Below are 19627 nucleotides of genomic sequence, written 5' to 3' on the forward strand. Positions count from 1 at the left end.
TAATTAATTGTGAAGCCAGAGTAGCTCCCAAACAACTCAAAGATGTAGCGCCTGCGCAATAGAGTGGTATGGGTGGGCCATATATAGGACAATATCATCTGTGTATAAGGATATACGCTCTTCCCAGTCGTCGTTGAGCGCCAAGCCCCAAAAAGACCTGTACCGCCTGATCCAGTGCGCTAACGGCTCGAGTGCGAGGGCAAAAAGAAGCGGGGACAAGGGACACCCCTGTCTGGTCCCCTTGCGCAGGGGGAACGTTCGGGATATCGCACCGTTTACCCTCACCCTCGCTAACGGCTGCTCATACAGTAGTCTCACCCAACTACAAAAAACCGGGCCAAAGCCCAGCTTCTGGAGGACCATGAATAAGTAGGGCCACTCTGTACTATCGAAGGCTATTGATGCATCTAGGGCCATCAGGGCCGTTTGAGTATCACCCACCGCCTCTGTCAGATGCAGGACTCCATATAACCTTCTCAAATTAAGTCGAGTGCTCCTATGGGGCATGAAACCTAACTGGTCTACATGGATAAGGTCCGACAAGACCGACCGCAATCTCGTCGCCAAGGCTTTGGCCAAAACCTTGGCCTCCATGTTTAGCAGCGAGATGGGCCGGGAGGATGAGCACAGGTACGCCGGTTTCCAAGCCTTGTGAATTACCACTATCGTAGCTTCTCGCTGATCTGGCGGAAGCATACCCGCCTCTCTGGCCTCAAGAAACATTTTCCGTAATGGGTCAATAATCACATTAATGTGGCTCTTATATAATTCTACAGGGATGCCATTGGGCCCCTGTGCCTTCCCTGCCTGCAGGGAGTTAAGGGCTTCATCGAGCTCCGCCCCCATTAGAACGGATTCCAGACGGCTCGTTTGTTCCTGAGATAGAGTGGGGAGCGCGAAATCTTGCAAGAACTCTTCACAGTCCAGCTCAGACCTGGTACAGACCGGAGAGTAGACCCCCTCATAGTAGGACGCAAATGCCTCCGCTATGGTCACACCTGTATCCGCCAAGGACCCGGAAGCATCACTCACTGTCGCCACCCAGGAGCGCTCACGATCGCCACCCAGGAGCGCTCCCGATCTCGGCGCTCAAGCCAAGCCAATAGTTTCATACTCTTGTCCCCCGCATCATAAATCCTACGTTGCGTGGCCAGGGAGTAGGCTCGAGCCTCGCCCTCGGCTAGTGACCGAAGTTCCTTCTGCTTGAGTGCTAGGGTGTGGGCTAGGTCCGTCGAGGGAGTCCCGCCTGCTCTTCACTCCATCTCCTCTATTTCCCGTTCCAATTGCCTAATCTGCAGCGATTCCTCCATTTTAGGTCTCGCGACCTGCGTTGCACTGCGCAGCAGTGCTTGCGCAGGCGAGAGTCCTTTTGTTCCGGGGTTCAGAAATCGACCTAGGAATCGCACACGCTCGTCCGTGGGCGATTCCTTTTTAGCTCCCCCATTGGCCTTTGCGTGCGTCTTCTTCCAAAAGACTGCACACAATTGGCCTGAGGCGCGCGCATAGCTCCTCCAATGGCCTATTGGTGTCTATTACGCGCACCAAGCGCGTAATAGACACCAATAGGCCGTGGGTGGAGCTATGATTTTGCCTAGACACAGGCGTGACTCGAGCGCGCCGCTTGTTTTTCTTTACTTCTGGTATAAGTGTGGCACACGCGCTTTACTTTTAATGTTAGAAGTAAAGCGCGGGTGCCGCGATTATACAAAAAGTAAAGGAAAAGACAAAAAATCTATTTCTTTACCTTTGGTATAATCGCGGCACCCGCGCTTTACTTATAACATTAACAGTAAAGCGCGGGTGCCGCGATTATACCAAAGGTAAAGCATTTTTTTGTTTTTTTACTGGGGGCTTTAAAATGTTTGTTTAGGGTATGCCAGGATTTTACACCTGAGTTTGGGAGTTCCCGCCCCAACAGTGTGTCCCATGTATCATGGATTGCCACCAGCGGTTTCCAAACCATTTTAGCAGGTGTCGTGCAGCTAGCAGTTGTAGCACTCACCATATCCTTTTTTTGCAGTATTTTCTCCACTGCACAATGTGAGATAGCTTTCATTAGGATCTATGATGACAATGTGTTTGGAGCACGGTTTACTACAGAGTCCATTCTACACATTTTATTTTTGTTGGCTTTTTCCAGTTTCAACTTCCAACCTGCAAGATCCTCCAGCTTCACGTCCACTGCTTTCACCACCAGCTCAGTTATGCCAGTTTCATCATTTAATATCTGCATGGGGGTAGTGACTGACTTCAGCATGCTTTTCTCCCCTTTGTAAACTCAAGCTCCTACCCAAGTCCTCATCCTGAGAGTTACTACTGCTCTGCCTAGATCTATGTTAAAAAAGTACATTATTAACTGCTTCCCAGGATTAGGGGGAGAGGGGGTTGGGGCGGCTATGATATCTTCACAATTTAACCGCCTCAAGATGAAAGGTGACCCAATAAGTTCCAGTCGTTAATATACACTTTGCACCTGTTGCCTCCTCTTCTTTTTCAGAACATCTGCATGTATTTTCTCGTTTTTTTTCTCCCCACCCCACCCTACGGGTTGCTTCTTTCCCCCACCCTCCTTGTTGCTCCCACAACATCTTTTCTCGCCATTGCTTCTCCTTCTGACTCCTCATCGTTGCAGCCCCATACCTGTGTCCTTGATATGGCTCCCACCCACGCTTAATAAACAAAAAAGTACCACATCATTTTTATAGGTGTGTGCACGTGTGCCGGGCACACCTGTTGTATGACGTGGCCAGCCGCGCCATAGACTTTTTTTTTTCCTATTTAGCCATGCTGCACAGCATCAGGGATGCTGTCCACCATGGCTATAAAACACTGATAAAGCAATGGGTCTTAACGATGAGACCTATTGGCTTTGCTAATGGTTGTTAGATTATTGCCATCTCCCAGCGTTAGGGGAAAGGGGTAGAATGGAAACAATACTCTGTTTGTTCTACCTCAGCCCTTACTCCAGTAAGCTGTGGATAGAACTCCAGAATCAGCAATTGTTACTTGCATTAGAATTGTAATGTCTGTAGCTAACCACTAGAGACTCTGCCTATGGCTGCTATCCCCACAAACTAAACAAGCATTTGCAATGCAATAGGTCTCGCATTTACGCGAGTTTGAGCTATTGACATTGCAAATAATGCCTTTTATTTTTGTTTTTGTTTTTAAAACATAAATAAAAGGCATTGTCATTTACAATGCCAATAGCTTAAACTCACGTAAATGCGAGACTTATTGCATTGCAAATGCTTGTTTTGGGCTCCAATCAGCGCCTGGGCCTGGCCCCTTAGGACCGTTTTATACGCTTCCCACAGCGTGAGCTGGGATTCGACCGATCCCTGGTTCTCAGCAAAGTACTGTTGAGAACATTCCCGCAACTTACCCCTTGTCGAGTCATCCCGAAGGCGCCATGGGTCGAGCCTAGGGAAGGCCGCCCTGACGGTTGTTGCCCCCCTAAGGACCACCCCTACTGGGGAATGGTTCAAGATTCCCCGGGCCATAATGCAAGATTCCGCAAAGTCCCCCAACTGGTCCTCTCTCGTAAAAATATGATCTAATCTGGAAAAGGACCCATGTCTGGCTGAATAGAATGAGTAGTGCCTTTGGGACGGGTGGTGCGAGCGCCATATGTCACCAAGGCCCATAGCGCTAACGAAGCCCCTAAGTCCCATTTCCCCCCTGTTACCCGATCTCACCCGTGAACGATCACAATCCGGATCCATGACCGCGTTTGTGTCACCTCCTAGCACGAGGGTGCCCTGGGGGAGGCCCATCAAATGCGACCCCAGCTTCTTGAACGTCGAGGCATGCAGGCCAGGCGGAACATAACAAGAGCTAAGGATTAGTAGCCTCCCTTCCCATCTAGCTGCCACCGACGCCATACATCCCGAGTCCTCCGTCCATGTGCCAGTGATGACCAGGGGCAATGGGGCTCGGACAAGAATCCCCACTTCCCTGGAACCCGACGTGAACCCTGCGTGAGCCACCAGCTTGTAGCCAAAAGGGTCTAAGGCCTTACACCTCTTTCCCCGAAGGTGCGTCTCCTGGAGGAGCACCACGTCTGGGGAATGGCGCTTCACGTGCTGTAGCACTAGTGTTCTCTTAATCTTATTGCCCAACCCGTTGACATTCCACGTCCAGATTCTCATTTGCGTCCAGTCACCCATTCCCATACCAGGTCCCATGGTGCATAGAGTCAATCCTCCTCTCATGCCCGCCTCTCTGATGACCCAGCCATGCATTTAAGTGTGAGCCGCCATGAGCTAAACAAAAACAACCGCCCAACCGTCCCTCCCCAAACCAGACCGCCTTCCCTGCTAAGTGGGCCCCCAACCAACCACCCAGAAAACTTGCAGAGTGCCTGTCGCTCCATCTCCCCGGTGTCAACCAAACAAGGGAACATGAGCCTACAGTCCGCAGAAAACATCATACTGAATTGTCGGAGTTCACACCCCAATGACAAAACAACTCAATAGACCCCACCTCCCCCCCCCCCCCCCCCCCGGACCCATCCCTCCCTCCCGACCCTGGATGTCAAGACCTTCTACCGGCCCAGGCAAAAACTAGTAAACCGCAACCTTGTAGTTTTAGACAAATGACAGGCATTTCGCCTGATAGTAACCCGCCCAACATCCAAGAGAATACCCAGACAAGTCACCCCCCAATCTTCTCCAAGCCAGCACCCCGTGCAACCCTGAGCCTCTACAGTCACTTTATAGGAGCCTGCTCGCTCTCTCTCTGCTCTCGTGGCGGAGTGCGCTGAGCCTGGACCTCCTGACCAATGCGATTAGAGGCTGATCTCCGTGGACCACCTTGACGGCCCACTGTTCGCCAGCCTTCCATCCAGTCGTTCACCTCTGCTGGAGAGTCAAAAAAATATGCCTTCTCGCCGTCCATAATCTTGAGGCACGCCGGGAATAACTTCATGTATTTCACACCGTGGTCACGAAGGGCTCTCTTGACCCCTTCAAAGGATCTGCGGAGCCGTTGGACGTGCACCGTGAAGTCGGGGTAGAAGCGAATGGTGGCGTTCTCCAGCCGCAGATCCCCAGACACTTAGGATGCCTGCAGGATAGCAGTCACGATCCCTATAGTTCAGGACGCGGGCTATTATGGTGCGTGGGGGCGCCCCAGGCTTAGGCTTTCCACCCCCCCCCCCCCCAACGCACGGTGGGCCCTTTCAACTGAGAAGAAGTTGGAGAGACGTTTCGGCTTTAGGTGATTGAGGATCACGTCCTCTATGAAGCAGTCCACGGACGGGCCCTCCAATCCCTCCGGAACCCCCACGATGCGGAGTTTATTGCGTCGGGCCCGACCCTCCTGATCCTCCAGGCGGGCCATAATCTTCGTTTGGTTTTTGGTGAGGGATGCGACCTGCTCCTCCATCCTCTTCATTTTGGCCTGCAAATCCCCAATGCCGCTCTCCGCTGCCGCCAACTTTTCTGACATCTTTCGGAAATCCGCACGGAGCAAGTTAACCTCCTCCATGACTGAGTCTAATTTGGGCTCCATCGTGCCACGCATGTCCTTAATCGCTAGCATGATGTCTTGGAGCGACGGTTCAGGTTCGTCATCCTCCACCCCACTGCGCTGACTCGCGCCATGCTGGCCCTCCTTGCTGCCCATTGCCACTGTGTACTTATCGATTTGATTGGCTTGGGCTTGCTCTGTCAACCTGTTGCGGCCCATGACGGAAGCCCCGCCAAGGTAATCCAGACGGTACACCAGGCGCCCGGGCCGCCCAGACCAGATTAGTAGGAGATCCCAGGTCCTGCGACCAGACCCCGGGTCGAGCAGCGGCCAAGCCACCCGCGGCGCTGTCTCCACTGCATCCGGGGCCCCACTCCACTATGCGCTGACACGCAGGCCTGTACAACCCAGGCACCTCCGGGGCTCCCCGACGCCCCAGTGAACACCGCCGGCCGAGCGCCTCTTCTCACGCACTCCACCGAAGGCAATACTGTCCTGCGCCGTGCCTCCTGGTACAATGCCGGCTCCAACGATAGGCGACCCCACGGGGACCCAGGAACGCCCACCAGAGTGGCCCCAATTTAGTCTGGGGTGCGCCAGTGGCCCTCGGCGCAGCCCCGCCGCTCACTCCCTGCGCACCCCGAAGCGGGGTATCGTGCACGGCTTCACAGCTCCAATACACGCCCTAGGCAATGGGCGAACAAACCAGTCTCGGTGTGAGGGCACAGGGGCCTAGGCTAGGCCCTCCACTCCGAGCCCCGCTCCTGCGCGTATCTGCCTCTGCCCCCACTTGTCTGTAGTCTTCGCCGGTAGCACTTCCTTGCAGACTGCAAACTCCATCGGCCAGCCCATGCGCTCTTACCGCCACCGCGCTCAGGCTGCTCTCTGTCCACTAGCTCCAGGCCTTTGAAGTGCCGGCGGGCCCCCGTCTCCCCATGGGCCGCAGGCCCCGCCGCCAGACCAGGTATAGGGGCGCTCCTCAGGGCACGCCTCAACTGTCTTCAGAAATTGTGCACCAGCACGGCCAGCGGACCGCCCCGCAGCCGCCCGCTCGCAGCTCACCGGGCCTTGCTGCAGATCACTGTCCGCGCCATCTACACCACAGGCGCCATTTTCTTCCCAGTGCAGTCTCGGCTCAGGCAGCCCAACGACACGGCCTCCAAAGCTCGCACTCCGCTCACCACAGTCGCCGGCAAGGAGCACCCACGCCTCGCTGTCCTCTGGACCGACCGCCACGCTTCACCCTCCACAGCATCGCAGCTATTCAGTCTTTGCCGCCGTCTCCGATCACTTCAAGGCAGCGGGCGCCATTTTCTCGTCTCTGCAAGTGCCGTCCCGGTCACAACGCCCTCGGCCTTTCGCGGGCTGCCGAGGACAACACCGATGCTGCCCGCCACTTCCCCTCAGCCTTGCCTGCTGGTAGGTGTCCTTATATCAACGGATTATGCCGGATTTGGGGCGATTCGCTTCGGTCTGCTAGCGCAGCTCACTTAGTGTGCGGCCATCTTCCTTGGCTGCAGGCCACGCCCCCAATATTTATCCATTTTTGTTGTGTTTTCTGTATACATGAAGCTACAATGGGTATTTTTCCATATCGTGGCCGTCTTAGATTTGAGTGGGGCCACTTGATCAATGGCAGCAGGTGTTAAAAGCCTCTGGCGAGGGAGCATGTGCAATGATGTTTGTTATCATTATTTCATCTAGGGCTGCTTCCAGATCTATGTGGGAGATTTTACAGCAACTTTTATAGGATATATGCTTACCCTGTATCCATACTTCCATTTGTAATTCAAGGGTAAAGGTAATTGCTAGGAGGTCCGACCAACCAAACAGAAGGTCATTTCCTGGCTTCAAGACCGAGTGATTCAGAAAAATTGCATCAAGGGCATGGATAGCCGCATGAGTGGGAAAGTTAACCAATTGGGAGAACCCAAAAATTGTTAATCGGTTCTAAAAATGTACTAACATCTTTTCTTTTGTGATCTTCCAAATGAAGATTAAAATTGCCTAAAATGGTCAAATTAGGGTGCAGCAATGAAGGGTTCAAAAATTTGGTCCCAGGACTCAATATCCTGAGTACGAGAGCCAGGGTGACGATTCACAAAAGCCCAAAAAAGAGAAGCTTGTTATTAGCTTTAATTCTAAACTGCGCTATCTTACAGTCATCTTGTAAGTCAAAGCTAATAGGTTGCAAGGTGCAGCTCAGAAAGTTTATTGAAATGATTGCCAGCTCCCTCCCCCCTTCCTCTGCGAGAGGCACTATCAAGTCTGACAATCTAATATCCTGGAGGGGTAGCTTCTACTAATTATGGTCTAGAATCTTCCTTAGACTGTTTATTTGTGACTGAATCTTGGGCTAATTCCAAATCTACAATCAGTTCATGTATCTCAGTACTGGGTTTGACCATCGACCATGCGTTCAACAGGGAACATAGAAGCTTTTCCTGAGTCATGTCCCCTTTAGCCTTATGTATTTCCTTGCAGTTGTGGGAAGGCATTCCAGAGTCCAAAGCTAGCTTTGGGTTCCATTTGCAGTGAGAACATTTGCGAGCCAGTGTGATAGTAGGAATAGAGCTATCACAGACCCACTTTCCCCCTTTTGGAAGCCAGCTCATTAAGTCCTCTTGGGAGTCGCTTACTCTCCGGTGTCACCCGGCCAGCATCCCTGGCCCTTGGTGCCGCCCATGCGCATTGGCCTGTTTTGTATGTGCGATTGGAAACCCGAAGTCCGTGCTAGACAGCTGACCTATTCCACTCTTTGGCGCAGTAAAGACGGCAGACGGGATGGGAGAAAGAACCCCCTGCCACCAATGAGTTGAGTCCACTAGAAGGGGCAGCGAGGCGGTCTGTAACAGGCTGCGCCAAAAATCGCTACTAAAAATATATCGCCTATACGTAATGCATGAATCCCCACCCCCACAGCTGCCGAGAGACTGTAAAGTCCAGTTAGTCAGGGATAGTTTTAGTACTTGGGCATTCATATTACCTCAGACCAAGATTCCTTTTTTACCCTCAACCTACAGCCCCCCTTGCAAAGACTGAAACGGGACACCAAACATTGGAGGGCACTACCGCTTACATTGCTGGCCAGAGCGGCCCTCTTTAAGATGATGGCACTGTCCAGATTCCTATATGTCCTACACAACACACCATACCCAGTCCCCGACACATACTTAAAAGCGGTGAACTCAGAAGTGGTAGCCCTTTTATGGGCCGGGAAACCGGCCAGAATAGCTGGACACAAATTGACGCGGAGTTGGTATGATGGCGGGATAGCCCTGCCAGACATAAAGGCATATTACTGGGCCTCGCAACTCACGGTAATTAACCAATGGGTGCACGTTCCAGACACGGATCCCACATATCATCTAGACAGGATGACCCTGGGGGTTGGAGGGGTTAATAGAGCGCTTTACGCCCAAAGTAGAACCAATGGCCTCCTGGGCCCAGCGAGGCATACTGTTCGTATATGACATACGGTTAATAGACACCTGGGATGGATGGGTAGATTTACACAGCACACGCCCCTATGGGACACAGGCCGACTGGGAACATTGGGTAACAGCAAAGGGTTTCGAAATTGGGACCTAATCGGAATCTCCTGGCTGGGGGACCTTTGGCGTAGTGGAAAGGTGGTCAGTTTAGCTTATTTACAAGACCAGCACAAAATGGCTCCAAGGGAACAGTTTAGATATATGCAAATCAAACATGCCATAGAGGCAGTCCTCCCTCCGGCAGAGACTCTCCCAGAGTAGTCCCCCCTAGAAGACCGATTACTTACAGACCACTTATACAAGCGAGCAACTTCACTAACATATAAAAAAAAAACATCAATAACCGAGCGGACCCATTTGACCGACTCAGGGAAGTCTGGCAGTTAAAAGTGGGAGAAATGGATGACCCGGACTGGCGAGACACTGGCGTCGCCTAAGGAGGTGGCAATCTCCTCCAAATTACGGCTGGTACAATTCAAAATATTACATAGGTCCTACTCTACCAGGGTAGTTCTACATAAGATGGGAAGGTCCATTGACCCGAGTTGTCTACGGCAGTATGGGGACATGGGCACCTTCTACCACACATTGTGGGACTGTACAAAACTGAGACCGTACTGGGAGACGGTGCTGGGGATCATTGCAGAGGTAACAGGGAAACAAGTCCCGATGGAGTCCAGGTGCTGTCTTTTAAATGCATGGGGGCCTACGGACCTTACACACGCCAAACAACACTGGGCAACGACCGGCATGATGATAGCCAAAAGGAACATTGCTCAAAAGTGGAGGGCCGGAAATATACCATCTGCGGAGCAATGGAGTAATGATATGGATGCTGCTATGGTGGCAGATAAGGCCACGTTTGTTAATAGGAAATGCCCCAAAAAAATGGAGTAGAATATGGGGAAAATGGAATATGTATAGAGGAGAGATATGTATCCCCCTGAGACAATGACTCAGAGGATGATATGTAATGATAGTGAGAGTAGTTGTGAAGTCGAATATCGCTAAATGTAATGAAATAACTGTATTGAAGTGTTTTGCAGATGAAACTTGTACATGCAGATCTTTATTGTTTGTAATAAAACATTTTAATTAAAAAAAAAAAAATCGCTACTAAAGTGTAGAAGTTTAAAAAAACATAAAATGGCAGCAAAAACGATCAAAATATATCATTAATATCCTAAAAATCAGTGCTAAAAACCACAATTTTAAACACCCAAGATCAGAGGTCATCACTGGGTGTGCTTGAAATGGGAAACGTGCCTATGACTGTCACATTAGGGATGAGTGAGTTTCAAGATCTGAGTGTAACCTCCTGAGACAGAGGTTTCCATTCATCAGTCGGCTCTCCCATCTCCCTTTACAGTGGACCACCCTTAACTCTTGTCTCCCTTCATTATGCTATTTTGAGAGCACTATGATGACATCACATATGTAGATGCTGATGAAATGGCATGCAAAAAAGTGTAAAGAATTGATATGCAGAGAAAGTGCTTTAGAAATAAAACGGGCAAAGAGAAAGGAAGACAGTGGCTTGCATGTTAAGTAAATAAAGGAATGTAAAACAATAAAAGTTTTGTTACTAGGCTGTAATCGCTATTTTTCTTTTTTTCATCCCAAGCTACGTAAAGACCTGGAGGAAGTTAAAGATCTGCTGTTGAAAGCATCCCGGCAACGTGTGTGCAAAGTCCTGCTTGCTGAGCAGCGGAGGCTGGAGACCGAACTTAACAAAATCAACCAGAAGTTAGCCAAGGAGGCCTCTGAGCTTACGAAATCTGCTACTGTTGTGGGGCCACTTAGCTCTGGCTATACTGTGAAGATCAACAATTATGGTACTAAAGAGTTTGCGATCTCTAGTGAGGGCAGTATTGTGCTGATAGAGAGAGATGTGATGTTGCAAATGTTATCTGCTTCCTTTGTGTGGTACTCTAAGGAGTTGGCGTTACAAGCGTGGTGTTTGTGTACACAAAATGGCTTACACGTTCATGCTGCAAAAATCTGCTTTGGAGTGATTCCCAGAAAATGGGATGCAGGGGTTTGAGGTATCAGAGGAATGGTTTTGCAAAGACTCTGGAATCAGATGCTGGTTAGGATATCTGTATGTTTAGCGTTATGGCTGAGTTTCCAGTCCTTCATCTAAACTCATCTGCTTGTATCTTCCCATCTAAAGTACCCTTGGTTTCTGCACAGTGCTCAGCTTATGGTGTCAAACTCCAGTATTTCGTCTTCATTGGTTCATTTGCTTTCTTGCCCACCCCTTCCCATATGTATTCTTCTTTTCTCCGCTCTACCGTATTGATGTTGTACAGCCTTTTCATTGTCTGAGTCGGGGAAGGGAGTGAAGGGGGGGCAGATGGGCCCTTATTTTGGCTAAGCAGTGGCTGCGACCGATATTAACTGTGATGGGGGAGTAGGGCACACAGCCAGGGGAGGGGGCATTTGATAAGCATAGGGGAGGTGAAGGTCAGTGCTCCATGAAAGAGCTTGAACAGCTATATTTTACAATCTATTTTATCATCTGTTCTGTGTGTGAAGGAAGCTTACGCTGCACCGGTCCATAATGACCCCACATTACCACAATATCAAACATAAATATACACCATATCCCTGAGTAGATCAGTATTTATTTGCACTATATGTGTGTACCTGCATATGTGTACTCCTTTGTATAAATGTGTATAATAATTTGTTAGCTCTGCTTAAAAAATGCACATATTACTTATTGTTATATTATTCTGTGTTTAACATGTATACAGACTACTGCTTAAATAAGTTAATCTTTATCATAACTATCTACAATTGCTTCACTATTGAACTACAAAAAATATTATAAAAACAAATTAGCTTAAAGTACAGCAATACTTGAAAGTCTGAGTTTATTACATGCAACTTAAATCTACATATATTATCTTCCTTAAACATATAAACCTTCCCTGTTCTAGTGTATCTTTTGTATTTATTACTTTTCTTCTAATTCAGCATCTTCAATGCGCTACCCTGTACTTCTCTCCATATCCACTTCCTGCGCTCTGACTCCTCCCAAACCGCATTCTACTACTATGATCTACAAAATATCCCAAACTGCATTCTACTACTATGATCCCCAGAATAACCGTTTCTATACTCTTCCTTCCTCTACTCCACCTTGCATCATCTCAAACCACTTTTACTGTTCAGATCTATCAAACACGCCTTTCTAAGCTCTTCCCTCAGACTCATTCTCCCCTCTCCATCTCCCCATTATCCATCCCAAACCTCCTCCTACTGCTATGATCTCACAAAAAATAAATAAACAATTTCTAAACCCTTTCTAGAAAAACACTTTCTAGACTCTTCCCTCTTCTACCCCTCCACTATACTTCTCAATCAATTAAAATGAGTACCATTGAGTTTGATAACAATAAACATCAGTTATTTAGCACTAAGATATCCTTTTGGGTGAAAGTGCGCATTACAAATACACATGTTATGTCTATGTTAATCAAGCTAAAAGACTCAAATGTCCACTGCTGAAATTAATTTCATATTTCCATATACTAATTACCCACTAATCCTGTTTGGGTTCCGGAGTAATGTGATGCCTGCCGAAAAGTGTTTCGACACCTCCTCTCGGGTAGCAAGCGCTATATAAATGCAAACCCTTCCCTCTTCTATCCCTTTTCAATCTAAATGACAAACTCGCATATCCACCGCTCAAATTAATTTCATATCTCTCTATACTGATTTACCCCTAATCTTTTTTGGGTTACGTAGTAGCATGCTACTGGGCGAAAAGTGCTTCCCCCTTGTCGGGGCTAGTACGCGCTATATAATTTCAATTATCTGTTTTTCTTACTCACTTTAGAGCATTGTCCTGTGCTAACTATTCTCTTTCTATTCATCCTATCGTTATCCACAATCTTGTAACACTCTGTATGCTCCCATCTGTTTTTCCCATCTTTTTCCCATTCTACCTATTGATCATGATATTTACTTCTACCGACACTACTTTGTATTACATTAACTCATTTACATGAGTTAGTTTGTAGATAACCTTAAGTGTTTGAATTACAAAATTATGAGCTAACGTTCTTATTAGGACACCGTTTGTTTTCCTACTTTTAATTTATTTGAAACTAAAAATTCAAAAAATAAAGTGGCTTGCTTTTTGATGCAAGTTACATTAAATGTGATTATTCTATATTTAGTTTATATTTGAATTGTTTGCAATTCCTACTGCCAAGTTTTCTGTTTTATTTCTAAATAATTTAAATAGAATTGGATCAAACCTTAATTTCATGTAATTGATTTATATATTCAAACTAATTAGGATGTTAAATCTTCTCTAATTTTAATATTTTATTTTCGAAATTACGTCAAAATGTATTTCTATTTCATTAAATGATTTAGCATAATATTTTGATAGAAACCCTCATTTGTTTAAATGCATGATTACAGTGTGTCTCCGTCATTTTTAAATTAATTTTAAGATCATTTTTGTTTAACATTTTAGTTGATAATTTTTTGTTAAGTTTTAAATGGCTTATATATTTATCTATTAATACAAAGTCCAAATGCAAAAGTGGAAGTATTTGATTCAGTACAATGCATTGCTTGTTAAGTGTGTGCTAAGACAATGCAGAAATGATGAGTAGAATGAATGGGATTTGAAGTTGTTGTGTGCCAGCATATTATATTTCCAGACCAAAAAGAACTGTAGTTAAAGGGTATGCTGTGTCCAGGAACCTTTAGACATGATGAATGGCCATTTGGTGTTTGTAATTGTGTGTTTTTTCTTCTATTGTCTTTTGTTATCTTGTAGGCTGGGACCAATCCAATGCATTTGTGAAAATCTACATCACCTTGAGTGGAGTTCACAAAATCCCAGCGGAAAACGTACAGATTCACTTTGCTGAGAAGTATGTTAATTAGTTCAGCTTATGCTTGCCAGAACGGTACCTTTTTTGTCTCTGTTGCATGTTTTTAGGACATTGGTACATAATAGTTAGAAAAGGGTTCTAAAGTGCAAACCGCAATAAAAGCAACTTTAAACTTGTTAAACAAGCTGGCTAGGAACAGCCGAGCTAATGGTCTCGATTGGCCCAATGAGACAAAGTATAAGCCAAGTCATCAAAAGGTTCTACAGTTAAATAATACTGCAACCATATTAAAATTTTAGATCCTTTTAGATTAAAAATAAAATTATTACTTGAATGCATGTTGTAAGAAATGGGATTATTATTTGGAATGGTGGACTGCCCACCCCAAAGAGTAATGGCAACTCTTGTCAGGGTGCACCTTTAAAGTCACTAAATTAACCTGGGCTTAGTCCCATGTTAGCTCTGGCACAGAGCAGACAGACTTCACTTATGGCAATGTGTAAAGTATTTATGCAGTACCAAAATTGTAATAAAGTCAAAATGCCAAACAATACAAATCCCAAAATGAATTAGAAAAATAGCACAACATTTAATGAACAAAACAGCAAAAATCCAGTAAGGGGATCTGAAGATACAAATTTTTAAATGCGTTAATTGGAAATGACACTAGAAACCTGTAGGCAAGAATCGTAGTCTAAGTGGGTCGTGCTAAAGCGGGGCCTAGAAGCAAGTTGACTGAGATGGAGTGCTCGTCTGATACACCAACCAGGTTCGTCCTTCAAAGATGGTATCTTCTGACTACGTCTTTTAAGTCCCAGTTAACCACAGGAGAACACTTCTAAGACCCCCAGGACCTCAGGGGAGGCATGTAGAGATGCGATTGGTGTGAAGTAAGACACCAACAGCTGCGTTCTGTCTAAATCTAGTTGCTATTGGTCAGCCGGTAACTTTAGGGAAAGATGCCTTGCAGCTTGTTGTCTTCCTATAGCTGCACAAGAGGTCAGCCAGTTGACTCTTGGAGTACACTTTTTTTGTCCTGGGTACAAGAGGGAGCAGGGTAGCCCTGTTTACCGTACTTCAAACAAGCCCAAAATGACAGGAGTCCGGGTATTTTTATTTTCGGCCACACTAATCTTGGGCTCTGAGGGTATGTGTTGAGAGGTTACTGTGGTAATCCTTGTGTCCTCCAACATCTAACATTAAAGTCCAGTTTAAAGCAGGCACTGTACCCACAAGAAACCCATAGACCAGTCCGGTAGGACAAAGGAAGGGCCTTCAACAACCAAACAGGAGATCCATGCGAGATGTCTTGGCATCCTGTTCTCTTCCTTTCAAGTATGCCTCAAGCGTTACATGTGACTCAACAGATCTGTCAAGCAGGATTTGACACTGCTGTCAAGAAAGAGGTCCACATCCCCCTACCATGCATATTCCGTGGAGCTCAGAGGAGTCCTCTCTGCCTATTCAGGTCAGCCTGTTTGCACCTAGGAGTCATTTCACACCTATTCAGGTCTGAGAGCTGGCATAGGTTTTTGCTAACTAGCCTCCTGAGAGTTCTGGGAGAAAAAGAGTAACTTTCTAAAAACAACTTTTCCTTAATATTTATTAAAGGTCCGACTTCACCACTCAATTGGATTTTCAAAAACCCATCACAACTAGTGGTTTAATTTTCTTGCTACTTTTATATATGAGATATGTTATCAGTATTTTAATCCGTACCCTTGTTTTGTAGGAGAGCTAGACCTGCCACAGTGAAAATTGCTTTTAGCGCCCTGTCATTATAGGGACATGGCAGTATTAATTTTATAAATGCCCTACCTTTTAATATACATGCGCTACCTGTTGGGCTACAAGGCTTACATAGAAGTGACGTACTAATATTTCTTCTTGTTTTTTTTGGGTCAAAGGGATATTATAACATTTTGCATTGCAGGTTTAAACTGCAGAAGTGAGGTTACAATGGTAGGCCCAAGGCCATGTTTGCGTTGCCACTGTAGTGGATGGCACAATAGTTGCTACAGTCTTTTTAAATGACTTTTAACTTTTAGGCTCTGGGTGCACTTTTTACACCATATACCAGACAGGGCCCGAAAAATCCACTCGCATTGTCGAGCAAGATTTATTCAGGCCCAGCTAGTTTCAGGGACTACTCGCCCTTTGGGTGAGTGGAAAATCCTCTAACTTAAGTAAATATAGAAAGACAAACTAATTTTTGACCTTGGTCTCTGAAAGCAGAGCAAATGTGACAAGATAACAAGATTTAAAGGCATTTTTATTGCTCACAATGTGAAAGAACAATAAAAATGCCTTTAAGTTTTATCTTCTCACATTTGCTGGCTTTCAGAGACAGAGGTCAAAATTCAGTTTGTCTTCCTACATTTAGTTTTCTTTCTGTGACTAAAGTTAGAGTATTTTGTAAAGTAAATATGTGTCAAGCATGTTAAATAGAGGCTGTAAGAGGTCAGCCTTTTTTCTAACACAACACTGAAATAGCTAAGTGAACTGTTCAACATTTCAAATATATTTCACTAGTTAGGAAGACCTGTTTGTGTAATTCTGTGAAAACAATAATTTTATAGGATCAAAATAAATTAGGAAATTTACTTGGTGATGTGCAAATATGAAATACTTTTGCTAAAAATGAATTCCCAAACATTGTTTATGCACTATTAGTAAAACTACATGTTAGTGAGAATGTTTTGTGGGCATTTCAACGGAAAATATGCTATCTGCAAATGACAGTGCACTTCTACATCATTCTTTTGGTAATCTATTTATAAAAAGTACGTTTTTAAACATGAACTGGGAATTATTGCTGCTGCTGCCCAGATGACAATGCTGTTAGTGATCTAAGAGGCAAGTCAGGGATCATTTGTACCCTATATATGGGCTCGACCTCTTGCTATACATGTACCAACCATTTAGTCTAGTAAATAAAGTTTTTTTGTACAGCAGACATAGTGAACTTTCATATTTGAAGAGGCTCTCTTATGTGATGATGAGAAAAAGGCGGCACCATAAGACAAAATACTTGCCTGGGATCACACAATTTGAGACCAGTTCACGGGTCAAGTACATTACGGTTAGGACGGGCAGATTATTAACGTTTCTAGACCTGCAGGTCTAGTAACATTTTTAGGATCTTTCGAGCCCTGCTAGGGTCTTGCAGGCAAGTTAAATGTGCTCAACGGATGAATATGCAAATTAAACCATAATCGGGGGGAGGGGGGGGGGGAGTAAAGTCACTTTACTACTATTCAACAGGGAAAAAGTTCAACATAGGTTCCAGCAAAAGGTATAAAAAATCCAGGTTGACCATGCAGTATGGGTGAATTTTGTCCATGTGTTTATTAATATAATAGACTGTACTGCATTGATATCTGTCAAAAGTAAGTTTATATACCTTGGTGCCATGACATCACTGCTATAAGTGAACCAAGAAATGTCCATTTATCATGTGCTCTATTCATATGGCCTGTATTGCTGTTTTATGTTGAGTAACGTTGTCTATTAAACCCTACATAAGTCAGGGCCACTGGAATTATGCGGCAGAAGAGGGCCAAATTATGCGGCAGGGTTCAGTAAATTATACAGCAAGAAAAGGCAAATTAATGTGGCGTAATGCAGCACATTTTGTGATAGTATTCATTAGTTTGTCATTTTTACACAATTTGTGTATCGGTTGCACCTCATTAGTACCCGTTTAGCACCCAAAAAAAGGAATAAGCAACAAAAGGTGACCAGGCAACCTCTGTGGGCCTTCTACTCTGTCGCAACGTGGCAATGCACTTTTAGTAACTTTTAAGCCGTTTGAGCTAGAAACAATTTTTTTATTTTTTTAAATCTGCTGATTATGGATATTATGGCAAATGCCATATTTGTGTGGAAAAACGCCTCTCTATACGATCATAATTCCAGTGGCCCTGACATAAGCAAGGTTTTTTTTTTATAGAGCACAGATTCAGAACTAAATTAATTCAAAGTAATCTTACATCTGGATTATGATGTTTTTGAACTCCGGTTTTCTGGTTGGACTCTGGTCAGCCTCTGGTTTAATATTTCCTTGCTCTCTTTTTACTTTAAAAGCAAAATGACTAATGTGCAATAATTTCATGATCTAATTAGTACACTAGGGTCAGTAAATATAAGTATCACTTATTAATTTAATCTGACTCGGCATATCAAAATATGACCGATGGCTATTTCATTGTTAATATCACTGCTTACCCCTGACTTTACGAACAGTAAAGAGGGACAGCATCAACATATACATTATGGCAATTTAATCGACTTTCAAATTAAAGAGGAATTTAACTTCCCGCAGAATTTGCTCTCTGATTGTAGATATTCAGGGTGGCACAAGTGGAATTGCAGCTCTGTCTGGCTGCAGACACACAGCACAAAACATTGTTTTAGGTTTTGTATATTCAACTTTCCTGTGTCTAGCGTGTTTTTATTTTATTATTTGTTATGTATTTATTTTGTCGTCTTTTAAAACTGCATTAGGGAGGAATAGAGCTGAGCCACATTTCTCTGGACCCCATGGGACTAGCTTGAGCCAATAAATGCCAAATTGCGTCTCAGGGAAAGACGTCCTCACTGTAGCACTCGCAATGCGGCAACCCGCTTTAGAAGAAAGTACTGACGATGTAATATGATAACATATTTAATTCATGAATCTTTTCATGCGTATGATTCAGCTCATACTTCCAAAGATAGCTCAAACGACCAAGAGGTTTGCAAATACATGTTCATTCTTTAGACAAAAGTTTTCAGATGTCCCCGATGCATTTCGGGACTCGCCCTTCATCAGGGGGATGATTCTACAAAAAGAAATAAAGGAGGACAATAGGCATAGGTCCAGGATTTACGGGATGCAAGACTATTATGTATAGTGCGGGTTAAAGTAAACACGTAGAGAGAAACAAATATCGCGTGTTAGAAAAAAGTATCGTTGGTGCTCGTGTTATTAACGTGCGAACAATTGAGAATAAGAAAGTAAAGGGAACCCATCTACTCCCGTAAAAAAGTATTCGTGTCATTTGGTGTGTAAGCGGGGAAGTAAAAGAGACTTTGCGCACTTTGTTCCGGTGTTTTCAGGTATTTAGACCGTCATTATTGGTTGTACTTACGAGGTTGAGATTCTGCACTATTTTTCGTTTACTTCGATATAATCCACTCGAGCACCTTTTCAATAATGGTTCCGTAACTCTGAAACAGAAGTGTATCGGTTTCTTTTACTTCCCCGCTTACACACCAAATGACACGAATACTTTTTTACGGGAGTAGATGGGTTCCCTTTACTTTCATATTCTCATTTGTTCGCACGTTAATAACATGAGCACCAACGATACTTTTTTCTAACACGCGATATTTGTTTCTCGCTACGTGTTTACTTTAACCCGCACTATACATAATAGTCTTGCATCCCGTAAATCCTGGACCTATGCCTATTGTCCACCTTTATTTCTTTTTGTAGAATCATCCCCCTGACGAAGGGCGAGTCCCGAAATGCATCGGGGACATCTGAAAACTTTTGTCTAAAGAATGAACATGTATTTGCGAACCTCTTGGTCGTTTGAGCTATCTTTGGAAGTATGAGCTGAATCATACGCATGAAAAGATTCATGAATTAAATATGTTATAATCCTATTACATCGTCAGTACTTTCTTCTAAAGCGGGTTGCCGCATTGCGAGTGCTACAGTGAGGACGTCTTTCCCTGAGACGCAATTTGGCATTTATTGACTCACACCTCAGCGATTAGGAGGTGGTACTCACCAGCCCCAGATAACTTTTT

General features: G+C 45.1%; 1 protein-coding gene across 1 annotated transcript in view; it reads left to right on the plus strand.

Annotated features, from left to right (window-relative positions):
* The window catches only part of CACYBP (calcyclin binding protein), a 65111-nt gene that overhangs the window by 31285 nt on the left and 14199 nt on the right, over positions 1-19627 (plus strand). The window contains exons 2-3 of the mRNA XM_085601591.1: positions 10591-10801; positions 13771-13867. Of these exons, the coding sequence (XP_085457717.1) occupies positions 10591-10801; positions 13771-13867 (308 nt within the window). The remainder of the gene's footprint in view (positions 1-10590; positions 10802-13770; positions 13868-19627) is intronic.

Source organism: Triturus cristatus, chromosome 4_2 (genome assembly GCF_964204655.1).
Source record: "Triturus cristatus chromosome 4_2, aTriCri1.1, whole genome shotgun sequence".
Taxonomy (NCBI): domain Eukaryota; kingdom Metazoa; phylum Chordata; class Amphibia; order Caudata; family Salamandridae; genus Triturus; species Triturus cristatus.